General features: G+C 40.7%; 1 protein-coding gene across 4 annotated transcripts; it reads right to left on the bottom strand.

Moving 5' to 3' along the window:
* Positions 1–4,708: 4,708 nt before the first annotated feature.
* On the bottom strand, positions 4,709–22,780 carry VDAC2 (voltage dependent anion channel 2). Of its 4 annotated transcripts, XM_073353185.2 has the most exons (10): positions 22,607–22,780; positions 22,105–22,165; positions 18,158–18,229; positions 16,348–16,397; positions 12,934–13,086; positions 12,798–12,850; positions 12,022–12,249; positions 10,460–10,610; positions 9,382–9,439; positions 4,709–6,529 (listed from the first exon to the last, which is right to left on the bottom strand). In XM_073353185.2, the coding sequence occupies exons 2-10, from the start codon at positions 22,142–22,144 to the stop codon at positions 6,438–6,440; spliced, it is 897 nt and encodes a 298-aa protein (XP_073209286.1). In that variant the 5' UTR covers positions 22,145–22,165; positions 22,607–22,780; the 3' UTR covers positions 4,709–6,437. The 4 variants fall into 4 exon arrangements, with proteins under 4 accessions (XP_073209286.1, XP_073209288.1, XP_073209285.1 ...); XM_073353187.2 differs by lacking the exon at positions 22,105–22,165 and having other exon boundaries at positions 22,607–22,775; XM_073353184.2 differs by lacking the exons at positions 22,105–22,165; positions 22,607–22,780 and adding an exon at positions 22,224–22,533.
* Between the last annotated feature and the right edge of the window lie 536 nt (positions 22,781–23,316).

Here is a 23,316-nt window from a genome sequence, read left to right as displayed (position 1 = left end):
ACTGCTCATGCCCGCGTCAGGTATGGCTACACTACTAGGTATGGCTATCAGCTATGGCTCCTAAAAATGCACAGCTGGCCTGGGGCAGCTGACTTGGGCTTGGCTAAGAGACTGTTTAATTGCAGCGTAGATGTCTGAGGTGAAAGGGTCCCAGCTCTAGCCCAGAAATCTACACTGCAACTAAACAGCCCCTGAGCCCGAATCAGCTGGAACGGGCCAGCCATGAATGTCTAATTGCAGTGTAGCCCTATCGACCGTCCCAGTATCACAATCCCAGGAGGGCGCAGCTGGGCCCAGATCCTGCAAGCGGATCTGTGCAAGTGTCCACTCATGCCCACACAGACCCCTATCAACCTCAGGGAGGGAGGGGGCTCCCAGCCATGGAGTAACATGCAAGATAGGGCTGTTGCCGGCACCCAGTGCCGAGAGGCAAAACAACAGCGGGGGTTTGTTACCCGGTGTGCGTCACCCAATAATCACAACGGGGTGGAGAAGCAGAAAAGTTTATTTGCAGCTGGAAACAAGGTACAGGGAGAATAGACTCTTAAATCCTGCACACAGAGCAGGAAGTTACACAGGCTTTTATACATTTTTTTTTTAGCATATTTATTTAATAGCAAGCTGCCCTAAGTATTTATATAGCCAGCCAATTCAGTTACCAGCTAGTTTTTTTGTTTTTTGTATTATTTATTAAACTATATATAAAGCTGCTTTATTTAGCATTGTTTTTTATATTTGCCTTGTTTGGCCTTGTTTAGTTTTAGGCAGTCTGACTCTGCAACATATTGTTGCAGATCCTCAGCATAATTGCTGCGAGTGCCTCCAGGCGGGGGGCCAAGGACACTTGGGCCTAGTACGCACAGCTGCTGCGAGTGCCTCCAGGCCCGGGGGCGGGGGGCAAGGACACTTGGGCCTAGTGTGAGGGGGCTTCATCGACACTCATGGTTTTTTCATCCCCTCGAGTTACCTAGTGGCCATGCCCCAGTGTCCCCAACAGGGGCATCACCAATCACTGACTAGTCCACTTAAAAAATGCTGCTTTAGCAGGGGGCAGATGAAAGGTGCCTTAATGCCTTCAAAAAAAACCCCCAAACCAATGTAATATCTATTCCTTAAGCACTGCATGTAGCCTTCAATATGATTCTGACAGCAAAAATACACATATCAAATAAAGACATGATTATGGTTGGTTTTTAACAACACTACTATGGAAACCTATGGGGATAAAGTTCATTAGCTACTTGCAAGTTGCTGCCTTCACCCAACTCACGTGAACAATCTTGGCTGCAGATGCAATGTTTGTAACTAGCAGAATGTCACACGCCTAGATCCCTTCAGTGAAGCACACCCAGCTTTTGAGCTTTTATAAGAGAATTGGTATAGTACTGGATTGTTTTACATGCTTGAATATACTCGTTAGCCGTAAAATAATCACCCAATGTCCAGCAGTACCACAGGAACTCAGCAATGAACCACCACCTGAGCCTGTTGGTCCTGCCCACAGATCCAGGGCTGGGTGCACCTCTTAAAACTGATGAATTCTGGGGCTATTGAGTATTTATGCTATGGTCATCGGCCCACAGATTTTTAGCGCAATGTTCCCTGTTTATTTGAGTGGAAAATTCTGCTTTTTAAAAAATGGATGGATAGATATGGCCCATAAAGAAAGGTGACGCTCAAATGTTTGGCAGGGAGACAAATCCTAACCACTTGTGGTCTTTAAAGATCCCTCTGTACTTTTCATAAGGCAAATAGCTAAGGGAACGGGTGTAACCGTGGCATCCTAACCAAATTCTAATTTATGTAACTACATTGTCTACCTAAATTTTTCTATATGGTTTTAAGTGGTTTGTATTCTTCATCTCCTGATGTGTTGGGTACAGTGTTACAGTTCCTTTCTAGCCCAGAGGTGGCTGCAGTTCAGCGGTAAGTAGTATGAGAATCTTCTTAAACAGCAGGTGAAGTTATTGCTTTAGCCTCTAGAAAGCACTTTAGCACTTTTCAGGATGACAGCAATTCTCCAAAGTGCAATTCCCAGATCATGCAAATAACGTCACACAGGTGCCTAACTTTATGCCCTGTCAAGCAGTCCCATTGTTAGCTTATTGACTTCAGTAGGGCCACCTCCAGCACATGCAGTGAGGCTTTGCAGAAGTAGGACCTAAGTCAATATTTCTAGAACTTCCCCTCTCCCCACATCCAAGATGAAATTGCAGCTGCTTCAGTTTACTTCTTTATGGTCCATGGATCAATGGAGAAAACACTGAGGGTCGCTGCCATATTCTGAGATGAAGCAGCATTCCTGTTCCACCCCTTGCAGCAAGCACAAGCTGGTTCACCCAGGAATAGAAGCACGTAAAACACCTGCAGCCTCTTGCCGGTAGTTTCAGCACCTGCTCCTGGGGCGGCTGTTGCCTGAAGCCGTGCACACCCTAGATCTCCAGGTCAGCATGATATAGTCATACAGACAAGACCATAAAACCTAGCTATTACTTTTCAATCCAAATTCATACTGTTGAGCAACTAGTCCAGGAAGAAAGCCGAGCAAGCCTGAAATCTTATTTTAAGGTGCAACTCACTGGTTCCGCTGCAGCTGCTAACAGGTACATTTTTAACCCCTGGGCTTCACACTCTTGGGGAGGAAACGTTCTTTAATACTTAGAGTAGCAAGCTGGACATTTGAAGTCTATCCCCAGCTTCACCAGCCCACTGGATGTTTGAGGCTCAGTGTTCTTAAAATGCTCAGAGATGCCTGAATGAAAGGAGCTACATGTGGGCAGTCTTGTGTCCATTTCAAGCATAGCAGGTTGCTCAGAAATGGCGAATGCCACAGTGCACAAAAATTAAATACACACTATGACACTAGCGTGATTTTCCACAGCTCCTGCACCTGCAAACACATCTAGCAGCAGCTCTTCTCTCCATTGGCTCATATAGGAACTTCCCCCCTCCCCATGCCCTCACCTCCCAAAAAACATTTCCCTGCATTTTGGCACATTTAGTGTTTAGAAGACCACAAAGTTAGAAATAATTCACAAACAGGACAACAGCATGTAAACTGTGCACAAGGGTCACTATTAAACTGCAAAAAGCCAACAATCTACAGACAAACTAAAACTATATGGGCAGGCTTAGAATAGCAAAAGCTTCCCAACTTTTTACTGCTTTTTGTTTGACTTTTACACACAGGCAGCTGAGGATTGAAGATCCTAACAACTACTGCCCTGCAATCGCAATAACTTAGTCATACAGCAAAAGAAATCAGTTAACTCAATTTTTAGATTTGTTTTTTTATTTTACTCTGAGCCCAGGTGTGAGGCCAAAATTAAAACAAAGAATGAAGGTATCAAAACCAAGAACCATTTTACTACAGCTGGTAAAATAATGTGTAGTAAATGCTTTATCCAACACATTTAGCACTTGTTCCTGTTCAAGAATCCAGACTCTGGCTTTTGCCAATTTGATCGCTAATTTTTCAGATAAGCGGCATTAACACATGGTTGGGTTAAGTCTGACTGGGACTTAATTCACTTTGATGAGGCCCAATATTTGTGACATGTGATGGTCCCTTCAGTGAGATGTATTGCTTCCACTTCCTCTTTAGGTGGCACTAGAAATAGGAGGGCAAGAACCTTTGACGTAAGTGTCTGTAATCATACCCTTGTTCCCAAGCAAAAATGCCTATTTCCCCACCTCGTTCTGTGAAAGAGCCAGGCCTGCAAAAGTGAATGAGCATGCTGAATCAAACACTGATTTGTATGCATGATTTTGTAGTTATTTGCTCCACTTTCTTTACTACAAAAATAAAACCTCTTTAGAATAGATTCACATCCACCACTGTGCCTGGTAGGCTACCATTTGCCATAAGCAGCACATGGTCACCAATGGAACAGGGGGGCACGAGGCTCACTCTGCGACCGCTGCCTTGTGTGAAGAATGCTCAGCAACAGTCATGGTTAGGACAAAGCAGAGATGAAGCCCTAACACCTATCCTCCCTCCCCCCATCCATCCATGATTAGAAGGGTCATGTTCTGAAAATTTTAAACTAAGTGATTGCTAATAGTTTCAGGTGTGAGACTAACTCTAGGCCACGCAAGACCTACCATCTCATCCTTCAGTGTGAACATCCTTACTTTACTGAATTATGGTGTGCAAACAGGTTCCATTCCAACTCTGGGAGGTGGGGACCAAATGTTGCAAGTTCTATATATATATATATATATATATATATCCATCTCATTATATATTAGGGTGACCAGATGTCCCACTTTTATAGGGATAGTCCAGATATTCAGGGTTTTTTTCTTATATCTATTACCTCTACACACACCCATCCTGATTTCACACACATCATCTCTGGTCACTTTAGATACAGGTGCACAAATCCCATTGACACCATGAAGAGTTGCACAGGTATTCAGGAGGGCAGTATTTATCCTGGAGTGTCAGTGGATTTTGTATATTAAAACATAAAAAGATTAAGAAATTATCCAGCAGAGAGGACTGTACTCCCAAGCGCTTAGTCGGTTTTCCCTAAGCCCATGTGTGGAGCAGGGAACCCAATGCACACTGAGGGGGGGAACTCTTCACTTCTCAGAAAGCTAGCTTGAATATCTGGGAAGTACATCTGAGATTTAGGCTTGGTTCGTTTTGGCATTTAAGGTCTCTCTGTACACTGGTCTACAGCTAAAAGAATTACTGCAAAAGTCAGTCTTTAAACCAGTTTAATGAAAATACAAGGCTTACGTGTATCATCTTAAAGTCACCATGGTAATTGGGGAAGAGTATAACAAGTTATATGCCTTAGTTCAGCTCTAATCTGATGTTTTATCATCTCCACCTTTCATACCAAGTAATACTCGCTGTAAAATACTCTTATCACAAGAAGAGTAAACGTGCGATTAAAAAAAAAAAACAAAACAGGAAACCACCCTATTGAAAATGGTGACTAGTAGGAAATGCTAGTAAATATTTAAATAGCTTAAAGTCTACCACATTGCTGTTTAATACCCCAGAACAGATGCTGTCTTCCAGGCTGTTCCTCCCATCTAGTAGTGTAAATTCAGATGTACACCAAGGTGGATATATGGTTCAAAGCACGTAAAATGTATGCAAGGAGAAGAATTTCCCTGAGACGGCCCCCTGAATGGGGGATGTCTGTTTAACAGCATGTGGACTGCATTTTCTAAATATATGTATATATATTTACCTTATTTATAAGTCATCAAATTCAGAACTAGAATTGTGACCTTAAAGTCAGACTTTTACATTAGGAGGATCACTGCACATTCATTTCCAGTATCCCTTTTAGCAAGGTTCTCTTCCACTTGGAGCTGTATTTTAATACATAGGAAATCTTTTTAGCACTTGCATTACTGCAACAACTTCAGGAGTTACCACATTTATTCACTGATACTTGCAAAGAACTGTAACATCAAAGGGAAAACGCAAACTTTATCTTCTATTTCTCACTCGAAGGATTAAAAGTAAGTCACTGTATCTTTCACACATTCTAAATAGAAGCTTAACAGTCCTGCTCACATGGCCAGTTGATTGTACTCAGTGGGCCTCCACTCTGCAGCCAGACGCTAGTGGGAGATGTAGGGGGCATTTTTCAAGTCAGATGGTGGAGTGTATTGTACTCTCCAGACCAGCAGGCACAGAGTACCAGACAAAGTTCACTTTGTTCACGGAGGGACAGGAGAACTGGAGAATAGGGAAAAAGGGCCTTGTCATACCACAGCAATAGATTAAGGGTGAGGTTCACTGGCTCCTGAAGGAGTTCCCATCCAATTGTCCTCAGCAGAAACCTGCTTGCTTCAACATGTGGTCAAAAGGACTGGGCCCATAATGGAAGTTCATGATCATTGATGGCTGAGGTGTGTGGCACAATGACAATTTTATAAGTAAACTACAGCTCACTGAGCCCTATCAATAGCTAAACTCTTAAAATATTTGGAGGCACAAGTATGTGTGTGTATTTGTTTTATTCATAATTTGAGTTGTCTTGGGATACCAAAAGTATTTCTAATTAAGGTGATTTAACAAAATTGCTGACCTCATTTCAAAACATCCACTGATCCATTTCTCATTCAATGGCAATATCAAAATGTTAAAAGGAACATAAAAACAAACATGCACACAATTGTACAGTTTTCATAAAGGTCTATTTCATTATTTGTGGGTAGCGCATTAAACAGTTAAATACATTTAAATAATGTATAAGTGACTGCACTAATGCAGAATTGATAACTAGATAGGTAACCAATTTAACTAGAAACCAGCTAACAAGTAACTGTCTAAAATACTTTGAATACAGCTCTTGTTCTAGGTCATCCCTCTTGGGGAAAAAAAGCCTGCTGATCACATTGGAAATACTTTTTTTAAGGCCGAATTCTTCTGATATCCCTTCCTTGCAGCAGTTTCTCCGGCTGTTTCAAGCTTCCAATTCCAGACCAAGACCAAGTTTATGACCTCCAGAATTGATGCTCTTCCCATCTACCAGGGCGGAGAGTGTAAGCTTCACACCTGTAAGATTAAAACAATCCTGTGTTAACATAGAATCTGAAAGTGCTAACCATTGTGTCAATCACAAGTCTAAGTTCAATTATACTCTTTCCAAGGTAGTAAGTAATTCAATAGTAAAGCAAGTTTCTAAAGCAATTTCCACTTACGTACATCAACTCCATTCAGCTTTTAAAATAAAGTTGTACAAAACTAAGCTGAACAACAATTGTAGGTACCAAATGACTATCTGGGGGCATATAAAATGCAATTAAAAAAAACACATGCAAATTCTATTTAAGAAACACATTTTATATACTGGACTTATGAGATCATTTATTGACTCAAACTAATGTGGAAATGAGCCCTTTCCCACACTGTAGCTCGCACACACAAAAATATGCTATGTATGTGAGATAGCCATTAGGGAAAAGTGCGATGATAGCTTTTCCCCCACTTAAAGATAGAGGGAGGATTAGAGATACTGCACAAGATGTATTTGCCCAAACAGAACACCAACTGCCATAAACATGAGAAAAAATGTGCAATTTTCAAAATGAAGCTACCTTAATCCTAGCTTTTTAAAGAGCAATCAGCAACCAGTAAAATCAGAGATAAGATCTTTGGAGGAAGACAGTGAAGAATGAAAGAGACCATCTTATTTTCATTTGCATCAACTAAAACTATTCCCCCTAACAGAGAGAAAGAATCTGGAAGTCAAGTATTCTTTTGTCTGAGCCCACAAGGATCTCAGCAGGGAAAGAGGCCAGGTTCAGTAAGCTACCGAGTCCCTTCTGACTGCCCTAATAAATTCAAATGACGATCCCGTATACTGAAAGTGATTTAGATTTCACTCCCTTCCCCAAAACCTTGATCAGAACAAAGGAATGCTAACACGAATGAGTGGACTTATAACTCTCTCTAATCGGAGATCCAGTAAGTGGTTTGAAGCAAGCCAGAAAAAAAATACATTAAAACCCAAAAACTTTTCAGGCTTTCTTAATGCATCAGAAAGCAGCACACAGGAAAAAGCCCACTTTTTTCAGTTGATTGCAAGTCACCTGTAAGGTTAAAAATCTACAAGAAACCCAAATATTTGGAAATACAGAACAGTTAAATATTAAGTTATGTCAACTCTGCCCACCACTTAACAATTCCAACTTCCCTGGTGTACTTCTGCTCCCCCTGCAAGACACAGTGGTGTTTTGGATCACAGATTTAGAAAAAATCCTCCAGCCTGTGCACGCAATATTAACAGCCAATGTACGTATAAAGCTTTCAATTTGTAAGTGTGCCCTACATAGCCCTGGTTTAGAATTGGTTTGATGTCTCCATTGTACACATGCTGTATCTGTCACATGGAACATGCACTTGCACATAGAACTGTAAGGAACCCTCTGTACCAGACAGAATCAGGCCCTTAATAAGGAGTACCAGTTCCTCATTAGGAAAACAGTATGAATGTAGTAAAATTGTTTGCTGAGTAAAGAAGGCACAATCCCGAGGCAATTAAGAATAATGCATTCTATTTTTAGTAGTGTCTGATAAGTGTTTGTAAACGGAAGGATAAAGCAGTCTGAGTTTCTCAGGGCATTGATATGGAGCAGACTAAGAGCTGCTTAGCTACCTTTAACTGCATGCATGAAGGGTTTGGAATTTCTCATTAGTTTTTAATTCTAACAATTTTCTTGTGCGTTTTTGCAAACTGCAACCTTCCTGAAAGGGTTTCTATCTTTAAGTTATGCGTACAAACAGACTTGTGTCTCGGAATTTCTTTAGTTTTTAAGAGCAGAAAGAGCCATCTCCCTTCTTCTGCCCATATACTTGTCCTAGGATTTCATCCTGCTCCCCCACAAAAGCAGCAACTGCAATCAACCAAGGTATACAGCTGAAATTGAGAGGCATTATCTCTTCTTTCAACTGCAAAGATAAGACAGGACTTATTTCCTAATCAGAGAGATGAGTCCCAATATGTTTTAATATACTAGCAGTTAACTCCGTTTTCTAAACCAGAAGTTGCTTAGTTTCTGAAACAAAACTATGCTGAATGAGTTCGCTCCACAAGACTGCCCCATCCTGTATATGGTGTTAATGCTATTTGGACAGAAGCTGCTCAACCTAAGTCCAAAAACAGGTCAGGTTTTTCTCATGCAAGTCTGGTCTTAATGGTTTAGTTATTCACCATCATGTTTTATAACCAGAAGTGATTTAAACAAACAGCACAAATGGACAATCACTGAGAACATTGTTACCAAGGTATTAACTGAACACAGATAAACTGTGTTAGCTGGTGATCAGAGGATGTATAGGTTACTGCACTTGCTTAATATCGTCATAATAGTTGTAATGCAAATTAGGTCTTCAAAAAACAAAAATAGTTATTTCACTCTGCTGTAAGAAGTTGATTAATGGATACCAGCCAGATAACTGGACATTTTCTAGGAATGATGGTTAGACCTTCCACGATACTACCAACAAAAATGTTCTGGTTAAATTAAGATGACTAGAGCTTGTTGTCATATCAGCATAGCACCACACTGAGTTTGGAACACAGCTGAAATCCATCCTACTGGAAAATAAAATGGAGGACACGCTTAGCCTAAATATTTTAGAAGTGCCATTGGATTTAGCCAAGCAGAACTCAAACTCAGTACAAGTTTTAGTTTATGGTATGTGAAACTGTTAAAGTACAAGTCAGCTCCAATATAGATTGAAAGGGAAAAAGATGGCAGAGATAGTCATTCTAAATAGAGGAAAAAGAAGCAATCAATTTTAACTGGCATTGAGTGTATAGATAAATATTTCAACAGCAGTTCCATGCATAACAACAAGGAATGCATGATTGCAGTGAAGTGATTCATTTATAGAATATTTACCTGGCCTCAAGGTCTGGGTGTAACCCACTCCAACTAAACTAGAGTTGTTCACTTTTGCCTGCAACAAAATGAAAAGCGGAGTAAAACAGCAAGTCAAAGAAAACCATGAAAGAATGTTCTTTGCTATAATCCTGTAGTGACTATAATAGCTGTCACCAAGAACACACACCACAAACTTAAACCAGTTTATATTTTGCAGTATCTTTGCACTTACTGGATACACCCACCCCATGCAAACCATACACATACACCCTTTTTATCCCAGAGGGAAAATAATATATATATATTTTGAGTGGGCAGGCAGAAATTCACCTTTCAAACTACATTCCAACACAATCCCTGTTACCTGAAATGTTTGTTTAGAACTGTTCTAGGAAGGGAGCCAATTCACCTTTTTTTTTTTTTAAATGCTTCTGACATTAACTCTATCAGAACAAGCCACAACATCTAATGGTATTCGTTGAAGAAACAGGTTTTCATTGATTCACTCAAATCAAGGAATGGCCATTTAGTTTTACTGGGCTAGTACATTTCTATACTAACCATCATTGTAACGTTCTCACTCAATAGTATGTTCACCAGCACTAGAAGTTCAGGTTTGCAAGACTCTTATTCTAGATCCAATAACATCTGGTGCATTGACACTACCCACTTCAAAACTGGAGTTAAACTAGAGCAAGCCAAGCTCTATTGTAGATAGGGTGCTGACTAGTATAGTAGAGTTCTCAGCATGGGAACCTGGTGCTGTAATCTGAAAAAAAAAGTGTCTGAACCACCTCTCTAGAGTGATTTAATGTAGTGTGTAAGGCACTGAATTGTGTTACTATAGGCATAGTAAGACGACTTTCCATAGAAAAAGTAAATCACAGTTACTTTGTTGTATGTAACTAAAGTCACATACTTTACAAGATTTAGTTGTTAACATCTGGGCTATTACAGACTTTTACATTAGTGATACAGAAGAGTAACTGGCATACTTCTTCACCATTCCATATCAATATAGAATATTTATACTACTATAAAAGATATCCAGTTGTATATTTACATAGAGCAAGAAGAAGCTTAAAGCCATACTTACAGAGATAGAAGCAGTGGAATCCAACTGGTATTTAGCTGCAATGCCAAAACGAGTGCTGTTGCTGCCTGCTGTCCAAGCTAGATTTACAGCAGTATCAAGATTGTCGCTCACTTTCTGGTAAATTGAGCCACCAAATTCTGACCCATCATTGCTGCAAGGTATTTGCAAGTGAAATTAAATTACAGGTTTGTGTGTATATTATATATAAAGTCCTACACTTACATTTAGCTTTTAAAGTTTTATTCACCTGGGGAATTATTTGTACTTTAAACATGACCATTTATTTTTCCATTATAAGACATTAAAAAGGAGGGCAGATAAATGTAGCTTGCAAGGCAGAATAAGGTATTTTAGCAGAGTCCATGAAAGAAGCTCACTCCAATAATTATATTGCTAAGGATGATACTAATGTATTCACTTGCACAATTAAGCTCATAAATACCCTAGGTAAAATCCTGGCTCCATTGAGTTCATGTCAAAAAACTCCCTTTAGTTCTGAAATTAATGAAGAGTATGAAATGTGTGATACAGACATGCAAGTTATAAATCAGAGACAAATATTCAGAAGAATCTTGTGGTTATTGGAAACGATGTTTCTAAGTAGCATTACGGTTAAGAAAAAGGTCAAAGGACATTTTATTCTAGAAAAGCAATACCATTTTCAAATATTTTAATAAACTTTGAAAGCAGTTCACTACAAGTCTGAACAATCCTGTTTAAAATGTACTTATATTATCTTAATTCCCCCTCTTCCCCCTCTTTTTTGGGGGAGGGGCAGAGAGGGGGAAGAGAGTATGTGATTTGACTCCAGTGAATACAAGTAAGATGCTTCCTACCCTAACACATAGTGGAACCACGCAGATTTAAGTTAACATCACTAATGCACCATTATCACAATCATTCAACCTGAGAATTCTTTTAGGAAAACTATAAATATACAAAAAACAATTAAGGTAGGACCAGGACAGCTAAAAAGCAGAAGTCAGCAGGAAGGTGAGAAAACACATAAAAACTATATGCTTTCCCATGTATGATTAGAATTCATAAACATGAGTGCTTCCTATGTTAAAGTTCCCTTTCAGGGCTAAAGGAAAGGGCTTAAGAATTAAAAGCACTGGCAAAGCATATTTATTTAACGATATCATGCCAACTGCTAATAACTATTTCCTGTAAGATCACAGGGAACAAGTGTATTATTGTAATGCAATTTTCTCAATTGCAAGGAGGGGTCAAGTACTTCAGTCTACTTTGTAAATACAACACTTCAAGTACTGCTTTCTATACTTTGCAAACTACAATGCATATATTACAGAAATTACTTCATGTAACAAAGTAGTTAGAAAACAAGCTATAAACACTCAACTTAGAAAAGAGGTACAGAAGTAATTACTGATCAGGTAAAGAAAATCTCATGTGTTACCCTGGTGAATTTTCTACAAGGTTCTCTCACATAGAGCATATTTGACACTGTATTTCACGAACAAGTGCTATTAATTCAGAATTTGAAGCTTATGAATATTCTTACTACAAGCTTCTCAAATACAGTTTTTTTTAATACTTACACGTTAGTATGCAGTTGGAAGTCTCCAGTTTTGTAACCCACAGAGAAGTTATTCCTTGTCAGCTTCGATTTGGCACTATCAAAAGTCATCTGATAACCAGCAAGCCAGCCCTCGTAACCAACGACAGCTGAGCCATGGATTGCAGGTCCAGCAAAATCAAAGTCAACATCACAACCAAGATTTACGCATTCACGTTTATAAGACGACTTAATTTTGCCACTTTTCTTCCTGAAGCAAAGAAATTATTTTTTTACAAAGGCTTCATCCTCTATCAGTCTAATTTTTACTAACTTAACCTGCAGTGGGCACACAAAGGCCATTAGAGAACAGGTGTCAAGTCTGGGCAAGACATAACTGACCAGTCATGGAACCAAAATGCAACAGCCCATTAGAAAGCTGCAGAAAACACAAGGATTATACATTTGAAGAAACTTCTTTACTTCCTTATCCCACCCCAATCTTCCATAACATTCTCTTATATTTGTGCAAGCAGAGCCCTGACTACTATTCTAACAAATCCAATTCTCTCATTAGGGTGCCAACTATCTTGTTAAGGAGCAAAACATTTTGCTTCAGTGTCCCAAAGAGCCACATTCAAATGTAACAGCCTGGGTTAACAGCAGTAGTTTTGAGCCACCAATTTCAAGCTCTATATATACATACTCTTCATTCACATAGTTATATTAACTTGTTAAATATTCATTTGACCTTTACACGCAAAGTTATTCCCCTAAACATGTCAAAAAGTACTCTCTTAACAAAAACAAAACTCTTACCCCGTGTTTGGTGAGAAGGTTGTGTCAAACGTCAGCTTCAAACCTTTGGCAATCTAATTAGGGGAACAAAAGCTATTAGCTCAGATCTACTGGTTAAGTGAAAAAATTAAATGTAAGTAGTACATCAATCTGTTACCTGGTCTTCAATCGCAATTTCTGTTCCCAGAGTATTGTCGGTGTTCCATTTTTCTGTGAAAGTCAGACCATACTCAGCCCATTTGTATTTGGTCTCCAAGCTCCCATTCACTTTCCCCGTGTCTGTGTTTGATGAACCAGCTGTTGTAAATTCCTAATAAGACAGCATAGGTTATTCCTGAGTTGCACACATCCCAGGAAGTCTCACATCATAAAGGTCTTTTTAAACTTAAAAAACCAAACTAAACCATGTACACAACCATAAGGTAGCATTGTCCTGTTCAGCCAGTTTGAGTTATACCCAACCCCCTTTTGTAACAACTTGCTAAAAAGGATCTTCTAGATTTTCAGACTTAACCAGGAAATAGCAGTGTGCGCTCTGACACTGCACAGTTCAAAAATGTAAAACCCAATTCCAAGGCAAGGAAGTCCATTGTGCTATAAGCAACTGAACTATACTGTTCAGCGTAGTTCATGCTTTACACCTCTTTCCGAGGCAATTTATTTCAAGTTATTGTTTCCTTAAAAAGCAGAAAAAAATATTACAAGTACAGAGGTGAGTATGGTGCTCATATTACTGAAGGGATTAATACAGAGGTGGGCAAACTACGGCCCACATCCGGCCTGCGGGACCATCCTGCCCGGGCCTTGAGCTCCCGGCCAGGGAGGCAAGCCCCTGTTCCCTCCCCTTCCCACCGCCCACCCACCTCCCAGGCTTTCCAGTAAGCCAGTCCTGCCACTGAGTCAGGGGATGGGGAGCAGGGGGCAGTTTGATAGGCATGGGAGTCCTGGGGGGCCTGTCAGGGGACATTTGGATGGGTTGGAGGTTGGGGGGAAGGGGGACGGTCAGGGGACAGGGAGCAGCTGGATGGGGCAGAGGTTCGGGGGGGGGGGGTGTCGGTTGGATAGGTGTGGGAGTCCCAGAGGGGCGGTTAGTGGCTGGGGGTCCTGAGAGGAGGCGATCAGGGAACAAGGAGCAGGGGGGGTTGGGGGGGGGGGAGTCTGAGGGGGGCAGTCAGGGCATGGGAAGTGCGAGGGGGCCACCCTGTTTGGGGAGGCACAGCCTTCCCTACCCATACAGTTTCGCAACCCCGATGTGGCCCTCAGGCCAAAAAGTTTGTCCATCCCTGGATTAATATCACTATTAGAGCCAGGCACAGTGCAGACAGCATCCCAGACAACTCTGCCAACATGCTGTAATCCTCATATAATACTATCATTGTTCCAATCTTTAGTGCCCAAACAGAGACTATCATGCTACAACTGTGGGATGGCTCTACATATACATTTTAAATAAATAAATATTCAAGGACTAGAGGAAGAAATTTTATAGCTGCAATCAAGAAATGATTTGAACGTAAGTCTCTAGATGAAAGGGCAGCACTAGTCCATTGGTTCTTAACTAGGGATTTTAATAGCCACACTAGTGAGTCAGGACTCCCAAGTAAAAATATAATTATATAGGGAGACTGCCTATGTTTGAGACTGTGACATTAACTGATAGTAAGTTTTATTAACAGACTTCCATTCCTTACACAGAATTATATTTTTTAGATTCGGGACTCTCAGTGGGTAACTGTTACACTAAAAGTTATTTAAAAATAAACATTGCACTTATTTATATTACAAACAGCACCTTAGTTATAAAAATTGAAGGTTATAAACACTGGTTGCCTCTCACTATTTATGCTCTTTACATCTCTCTTCTTGGAGAATGGAAAGAGTAGTCAATATCTACCGAATTTTGAAAATCTAAAAATAAAACATGGGCACAAGGCTGAAGTACTTGGCTAGCAACTGCTTCAGGGAATATTTGTTAAATAGTCTTTCCACTGCAATTTTATTAATGATATGGAAAAATTTCTGATGGTCTTTGATTGAAAAAAAAAAAAATTACAAATCTAAGTCCAAATTTTGGCCCAAGATATGCCTGGCTGTGGGGTTTATCTATATGGTGCAGCAATGCACACTAGATGGGTGGGAATTCTAAAGCACACCAACATGTTGCACACCAACTGGCCCAGGTAGACCCTAGTAGGGCATATGTATTAGGGAACTTTTATTGCATGGCAGCAGGGTCTATCTGGACCAGTTAATATGCAACACAGTGTGCTGTAGAATTCATATCCCTTTAGTGTGCACTGCTGCACCATGTAGACAAGTCCTGTTTTTCTCTACACCCATTAGAATTAGCTATCCACTCCTTAAGGTACCATATGCATTTACTGCTACTAGAGGGAGCATTAGTTTTATGAGAAGAGTATGTTTAAACCAAACATTTACGGAGTATTCTATCAATCTCACCATACACTGAAGGACTATATAGATATTCCTGTAGATACAGGATGTATATGAATGCCAAAATTTGTTGCTAAAGATTTACCTTAGCTACGACAACAAACTTAAAATTGATTAAATGAGGTAGCTTTATATGAAAAATTAACTTTGACTGAATGATGTTTACTTGCAGCATATTATTTAGCCACTAGATGTCTGTGCAAAACACAGAGTTCCAGACATGGTAGCAGTCCCTAGTAAACAAGGGTAGAAAAAGTTGGAATTCAAGTTATGAAGAAGCACGTTCCCTGTAGTGGTCAGCTTTTTTCTTTAAGCAATACCTACTGTTTAAGGCAGCCTGATATTCCATAAATCAAGATAAAGGCTGAAGACTATTCGTGATAAATACCTTATGCCTTATCTACACTTAAGAGGGTTTGCCAGTATATCTATACCAGGAGAGCACTTCGGGGGGGGAGAAAAGAGCAAGCACGCTTCTTTTGCTGGTACAGCTTGAACCTGTTCTCCAAAAGGAATAAATTTGTACCAGACAAAGGACTTCTTCTGCTGATATAGCTATCTATCCTAAAGCTTTTCCCAGCATAGCTATGTTAATCAAGGATGCAACACTGGTGTTAATACACCCCAGAATGGTATTCGCCTTTTTCACAGGTGCATCTCATTGTTGACTCAATTTGTGATCCACTATAACTCCCAAATCCTTTTCAGCAGTACTACCAGGGTCTTGAGAGATTTACATTGAGCACGAACAGAACCAAAGAATATTCACAGAAAGCTAAATTAAATTTCTGTATGGTCGGATATCAATTTTACGTTTAAAAATGGTTCTGCTATTTGTTCATTTTTACACACAAGATGAGTGACAGTCAAAATATACCCTGCTTAGCAACTTTACAAAGACAAAAGAACAACTACTTCTGACTACTGCGTGTCAGCATACATGGCAATGTGATTTATGTTTGGAGATGCAGATCTCTATGGCCCTCTGAAGTGTACTGTGCAGCAAACACCTATCAAAGGACTCTGTCAACTAGCTAACTTTGTCCATAAAAGTTCCCTTTAAAAAGCAGGAAAATTAGAGCACATTAACCAAAAATGCTTTGAATTTAAAACTCACCACCCCACTTGCTGACTTTGTTTTCACGTCCAGTTTCACCAGCCCAAAACCTTAAGAAAAAGTTGAAGTTATTACAGTGTACTTTTTAAAGTGTGTGCATTTTTCTAAGCAAAACTAAAAAGAAAAAAATAGTTCAGCCATTGACCAGAGCAGTATAAATCCTAAGAACCTTGAAACATCTGTAGTCAGTGTGGAATTGAGTAGTTTTCTCTCAAACTTTAAAGTGAATAAAGGACTAGCAAAGGCCTGTTTATTGTACACCAATGACTACTAGGGAATATTTTCTCAGTTAACTAAATGAAAAGTTTTTTTTGTTTCCATCTACTCCACAAATTCAGCTCTGCCTCTCAAAGGCAACCTGCGTCCTTTCTGGCTTTTATGCAGCCACCAGTAAAAGATTCTGCAATCAGAATTTAGCTTGAAGTTTTCTGGTTCACATATCAGCATTAGAATACAGTTCATTCTATAGCACTGCTGAGCCAAGAGAGCTAACAAAGGTTAGGACTCAAATAAGCTAGGAAATACAGTTCCAAATATGCAAAGGGAGTAAATTTAAGAAGGTGCCATTTTTATATTGTCACCCTTCTGGTAATTAGCTGTACTTTATATTATACTAAGCAAATAATTTGATTTATGTTTTTTTTCAGAAATATCATAGCCTCTACTTCTTTGCCACTATAAGGTTGCTTCCTATCGTAGTTATCTAGCCAAGTCCAATTACATGTCCCAAGAAACAGGTTTCTAAGCTACAGTCTAACAGACCTAAAGTTTCTATATTTGATATTACAGTAGCTCCTGGAAGCCACAGCCAAGACTAGGGTCTCATAGTGCTGCATGTTGTCCAAATACAAAGTTAAAAAAACAAAACAAAAAAAAACACTGAAGAGGTTACAGTCTAAATAAATAAGAGTGTGAGAAAAGAGAGATGATTTAAGCAGAAGACTGGGAACTGAAACACAGATTATGGCCCCAATCCTGCAATAAACTCTGGCAGACTTCTGTGCTCTGCACAGCCCCAGTGAAGTCTATGAGGTTCCAGGGGTCTACCTAGCAGGAGCTCATTGCAGGACTTTGACCCGCAATGTGATCCCCAAGATCACACAGGCATTTTAATACCAGAAAGTCATGATGCTTTAACTATACCACGCTTTAAGCAGCACAACCCCACAAGTGTGAATGCAGTTATACAAGCACAAAAACTACTTTACACTGTATAGCTATTCCAATACAGCACAGGAAGCCACCACCAATATATGGCACCTTTACGTCATAACAACTGTGTTCACCCTAAGGATTCATCAATATAATGTGTTTTTTTAAAAAAAACACAGATATAGTTAAAGTCCCATACCTAACCAACAATTATTCCAGTATAACTTTCAAGTGTAGACCAGGCCATAGGAGCTGGGACTTGAACCTCAGTTCTTGATTCCTAGTCAACTGTCTTAACTACAAGACCACACCTTCCTCCCTAGAGTACTACTATAAAATCCATTCCTTCCTTGTTGTTTACATCCTTCAGATATTTACATACTGGTTTCCCCATCTATTAACTTCTAATTAGCCAGTGTGTGTGTCTAATTTTTCTTCAACTCAGTCCCACAAGGTCTCTAACCATTCCGCTGCTCTTGTATGAACTCCCTCCAATTTAATAAAAATCCATTAGTTTATCCTAGTGTATACAAGCACACACAAATTAATATTCCAGAACATGTGTAAATTAAAAATGTTAGCTTTGTGTGCTTCAGCAAAGTGACGTTTCTTTATATGGCATGGTGTATGTGTGTTATTTTTTAAGTATTGTTCCTACCATAGCCTTTGTTGAAGATATCTCTGGCAGATTTGCCAAGATCTGCATATGATGGAGGGATTGCCATTGGAGCTGGAAAGATAGAGATAACAGGTATATTAATATTGAAACATATCATATAAAGATAAACTATCTTTAGTTCTAAACCCGCTATGCCTTCCAACAAGAACTCATATACAGGACAATTAACAATAGATGGCTCGTACTGCTTTAGTTTATGATACACCTACAGATTTTCATAGAAATAATACTGACTATTTCGAAGTGGCATGGGTTTACCAAGGTGCAGCATGTTCCTCCCCATGTAGATTCCAACATGGATTTCCCAATGTTTAGTTAAAAAGTGAAATGCTCCATATTTCAGAAATTACAAAAGCTTTCAGAGGAGAAAGATGCCATTCCAAACTGGGAGATGGGAAAGTTGTAGGAAATTGCAATGATATCAACAGACTCTCTATACTAATCAGGATTCCCATGAGATATTTTTGTTAAGACCCCACAGGACTTCCCCCCCCCTTTTTTTTGAAAGGAAACATGCAGGATTGTGTAGCTAGTTTGCATCTACACATAGCCTTTTGTTTTAATACCAGATATCTAACTCAAGGAGAGACATTCAAAAACACCAATAAAGTTATTAAATTCAACAACTGTTCTGATAAGCTTTATAGAAACCCTACACAACCTATACTCGTCAGCTATAAAATATTTGGCTTCTTTGTTGCAAACACCATGTCACTTCTATCATAATTTTTAGTGACATTTGTAGATCTCTTATTTTAAAATTTTAAAAAGTATTTAATGACCAATCTAGTTACTCTAGTTAACACGTCCCATTACTAGAAGAGAGAGCTGAGTCTATTCTGTGGTCCAACCTCTCGCTTCTTCATGCTGGCAAGAGTTGGGAGCAGTGCAGAGGGAATGTGATCACGTCTTGCTGAAGAAGAAACACACCATGTTGCTCTGAAGCAACTTCTGTAACAGAAGCTAGGCTGATAGAATCTAAGTGGAGGTCCCCCAAACCAATGAAAGCTATCAGAAAAGTGAAAGTCAAATAAAGGCTTCTCTTGGGGAAAACATGCAGGCTTAAGCCTTTATAAGCCAGTTGGGGAGGGACTGAGGTGAGGTCAAATGGGTGGAGAAGCACAATAAAGTTCTGATAGGACTTCTCTCTGGCTCGGAGCCTTAGGCAGGTTGGAGCGCCTAGAACACTTGTGGTTACTACTCACTTCTTTCAGACACCCAGGACCAGGCAACTCCTCATGTTGGCCTTCAGGATTATCTTTCACTGCCCATTCAACAACTCATCACAATGCAAAGCTGTTTTCTCCTTCAATGGGAGCTTTCCCAAAAACTTCAACCAGAAAAGGGACACTGTCATTTTGAAATCTAGGGTCACATTTTCATATCGGAAGTGTTTGTATATCCCATCTCCCATGTGAAAGTGCCAAAAACAAAAAGGGAAACTACTACAGGGGAAACAGAGAAACTGACTAGAAAAGAAGTGCCGTCAAAAGCACAAAGTTTGCAAACAAAGTTCTCTAATCTCATTCAGTTGTAGTAGTGATCTTGTGTTACAAATTAATAGATAAAATTTTAGACACGTAATTTTTAAGTTCATGGTGTCTAATGAAGAACACACACACAGCTGCTTCCAATATTCCACCTGTTTGCCTCCTTGTTGAGTAAAGTGTACAAAGGAATTTACATTTTTACTAATCTGTATGCCAGAACATTCAATTCCTCCATTCTGTTTTGTAGAGGGGAGCACTAAATTGTATTTCATTAGGTTTCAAAGACTAACATCTTATTGAGATGAACAGGACAGCTCACACTTCATTTTTTTTTTTTTAAAAAGGGGTAAATCAAGTCCTGCAGAAGACCATGGGAATTCCACAATATTGATTTCTGGAAATCTCTGCAAGTCTTAAAGCACATGGGATCAAAGCAAGGTTCAAGCACTCACACTTTTTCAGAATGTTGCTTTGTAATTTTTAAGTACCAGAAATTGCTACTGTAAAGAGAAAACTCAATATTCAGGAACAAGTAACAGTTACGATAATACTTTGTTTTGGGACTTAACATTGCCTTTCTAGGGTGCTAGTAATTATGTCATGTGTACCTGTGTAACTAAATCTCATTTTAGTAGGTTCACCTATAGTCCAGCTATCCCTTAGAGAAGTGTTCTAGGCCAGCTTATTATTCTGCAAAATAGTTGTATGTCATGGATGTGGAATAAACTAGGTATTGCATTGAGGCATTCCTTTCTACCTGCCCTTTTAAAAAAGTCATTAATATTTATAGATTAAACAGCAAATCACATACATACAGAAGAATGTTTTAACAGCTCATTTGAAATTGCTTTGATTAAACAAGTTACAAATAGACAACTTAAATATAGTTTTAAAAAGCTGCCATAGCAGACTAGTTACCACCTTAAAGAAAGTTAGAAAATATTTCAATTGTTTAGAAATGAACAGCTGTTGTTCCGAGTGAGCTATACAAACAATAAAGGAAATGTTGCTGTTTTCCATCCTACTGTGCAGCCAGACTTACAACAACAGCTCTTGTTCGCATTTACCATTTTAAAATAAAGCTAGAAAGTGTTCAGCCACATATTTTGGGGCTTTCTTCCAAACCACCAACACCCAAGGAAAAGCTATGTCTGATTTCATTTTTATAGTAACCTTCAGCATCAAAACAGTTTGGCAGTGATAAAGTAAATAAGCCTTTTGTTTTTGTGTAGTACAACTTAAATTCAAAACGACAGTCTCATACTCTGGCAGCAGATTTACGCTAAACAATGCGGATGCCATGGAAAGTTATTAGAGGAAGTAGCAAAAAATTTATAAAATTGCAAGTTAGAAAGATACTAATACAATTATTATGCTAATTCAATTACGGTAAACATTTGGGTTGGTACATATAAGTTGCTAAATATTTGTTACATGTCCTACCTGCAAATAAAAGGTGACTATAACTGCATGAATACCACCATGAAGATTGGCCTTATGTCTTAAAATGCAATCTAACCTGCAGGCCTGTAATTTTTAGTCTTATGTTAGTATAGATCAAATGAGGGACCAATAGTTAACATGTGTCCTTGATGCTTTTATAACTATCTTTCCTGTAATGCTACCTTCAATGAAAGAATAATGCTAAGCCCTGTCTGTCATCAACCCTCTACTTCCCTGCCCTCCATTCCAATTAACAAAACCAACCCAAGTGAAGTCAATATTTTTCAATCCAGTCTCAAACTGTCAGTTTCTTTTACTAATTAATATTACCCAGGTAGATTTTAAACATTACACTTATAAATCCTAGACACTTATGAACTGTAAGTTTATGAGGAGAAATCGACTATTTGAACAACCTTGTTCCTGATTGTGACTGATGCAAGTAGCAACTCCACCCTGATGTCTGGCTTCAAGCTATCCCTTTTTCCTTGTGCATTCCTGGAAACATGGGATCAACTATTGCTCCCAAAAAAACCCAAATTAAATTTTTTCCTTTACCAAAGAAGGAAGATAACTGGTGATTTAACCATCACATAAGAAAACACTATTAACCTACCCTAAAGAAATACAATTAGTGTATAGTGTTACCACAGTACACCTTTCCCTCAAGGTATTCTGTCTAACTCCTTCACACCCTCATATTAAAAAGACACCTTGAGCAATTCTTAGAGAATGGATGCAAATTTTAAAGTGTCAGAAGGTGGATCGCCTTTTTAGACAGATAGAAACTGTCTTGACACCAACTTTAGGAAGCCTGGATTTTATTCTAAAAGGGTGGCCCTGTAGTGGATGGATGCCTTTTTGAGGAGAATGCTGGGCTGATGTTAGCCCTCTGGGTTCGGGATTCATCGGCCCTTTCCGATCTTATACAGCTACTAACCTTACCACAACGTTATTTAGCTACAGTCTTGCTTCAACTCTTTCCCTACTTACGTCTCGGAGGCGGAGGGATACATGGTGGAGGATAAGTCATAGCTAGGCCAATCTAATGAATCTACAAAGAGGGGGGAAAAACCAACATTGAAGGATGAGTGATGTCTCTCTAGACGTACATGCGGAGGCCGCGGGGGCCAGGCTGCCCCGCGACGGACCGGGGAGGAAACGCCCTGGCAGGGAACGGGCTCCCCCCGCAAAGGCCCACAGCCAGACACGCCGCGGCTGCAAGGTGAACGCGGCCATTTTAGGACGCCGCCGGCCGGCCCGCCCGGCCCTCTCGTGGCCCTGCTCTGAGCTGCCATCGCAGCCGCCCTCTCTCCCCCATGTACCCGGCCAGGGCCCCAGCCCGGGCTCCCAGGCAAGTGGCCCGCTACCCTGCATGGCAAAGCGGGACAGGGCTCCATCCCGGGGAGGGACCAGAGGGGCGCGGGCTGGCCCCCCACTCACACAGCCCTCCCGCCCCGCGACCCCAGCCCCGAGGCGGGGCCGGCCCCATCACCTGGCCGGCGGGGCTGTCCGAGGGGAGCCGGGCGGGTCTCGCCGTGAGGGGGCCTCGCTGGCTGCCGCCGCTCGAAGTGGAGGACGAAGTGAAGGAGACACCGACTTGTCGACCCGCCCGCCGCCGCCGCCGCGCAGGACCCCAACGAGCCGGGGCCGCCCCACCAACCGCCTGCCCCGTCGCGGCCCCCGCCTCGGGCAACACCTCACCCTCAGCTGGGACACACCGACCTCACCTCCGGGGTAAAGCTGGGAGCCCGGCGGCGGAGGGCTAAGAGGGGAGGAGACCGCCGCCGAGCAGGCACTGCGAAAGCAACCCCAGGCACGAAGGGGGGTCCTTTGGGCCGGGCGGGGGCGGGGCCTGCAGGGGCAGAGGAGAGAAGGCGGGGGGAGGGGCGAGAAGGCTGGGGCCCACTCAGGGGAGGGGACGGGACGGGACGGGACGGGGAGAGGCGAGGCGAGGCGAGGCGGCTTAGGTTTAGAGGGCTGGTGCTGGCAGGAAGCAGTACGGGAAATACTCAGAGAAGGGGCAGGAGGCGATGCTTGCGAGGAGGAGGGGAGCTGTAGGTGGGAATGGATGTTGAATACTGCGAGACCATATCCCCATCTCCTCTCTCACGCTCTTGGGATGGGGAAACCATTTTTGGTAGAAATGAGACGGGGGGGGGAGAGTTTGGGGTAATCGAACAACCCTTGCTAACGTGCATCACA

This window comes from Lepidochelys kempii, chromosome 7 (assembly GCF_965140285.1).
Source record: "Lepidochelys kempii isolate rLepKem1 chromosome 7, rLepKem1.hap1, whole genome shotgun sequence".
In the NCBI taxonomy this organism is placed as follows: domain Eukaryota; kingdom Metazoa; phylum Chordata; order Testudines; family Cheloniidae; genus Lepidochelys; species Lepidochelys kempii.
The sequence above is the reverse complement of the archived record's forward strand: the minus strand, read 5'-3'. Positions and strand labels throughout refer to the sequence as shown.

Coding starts and splice junctions, on each gene's coding strand:
- VDAC2 (XM_073353184.2), bottom strand. CDS start 22,488: ATGCAGGGTAGCGGGCCACTTGCCTGGGAGCCCGGGCTGGGGCCCTGG. Junction 12,250..12,797: donor ACCTTCTCACCAAACACGGG/GTAAGAGTTTTG, acceptor TCTTTGCTTCAG/GAAGAAAAGTGGCAAAATTA. Junction 9,440..10,459: donor ATTCCACTGCTTCTATCTCT/GTAAGTATGGCT, acceptor ATTTTGTTGCAG/GCAAAAGTGAACAACTCTAG.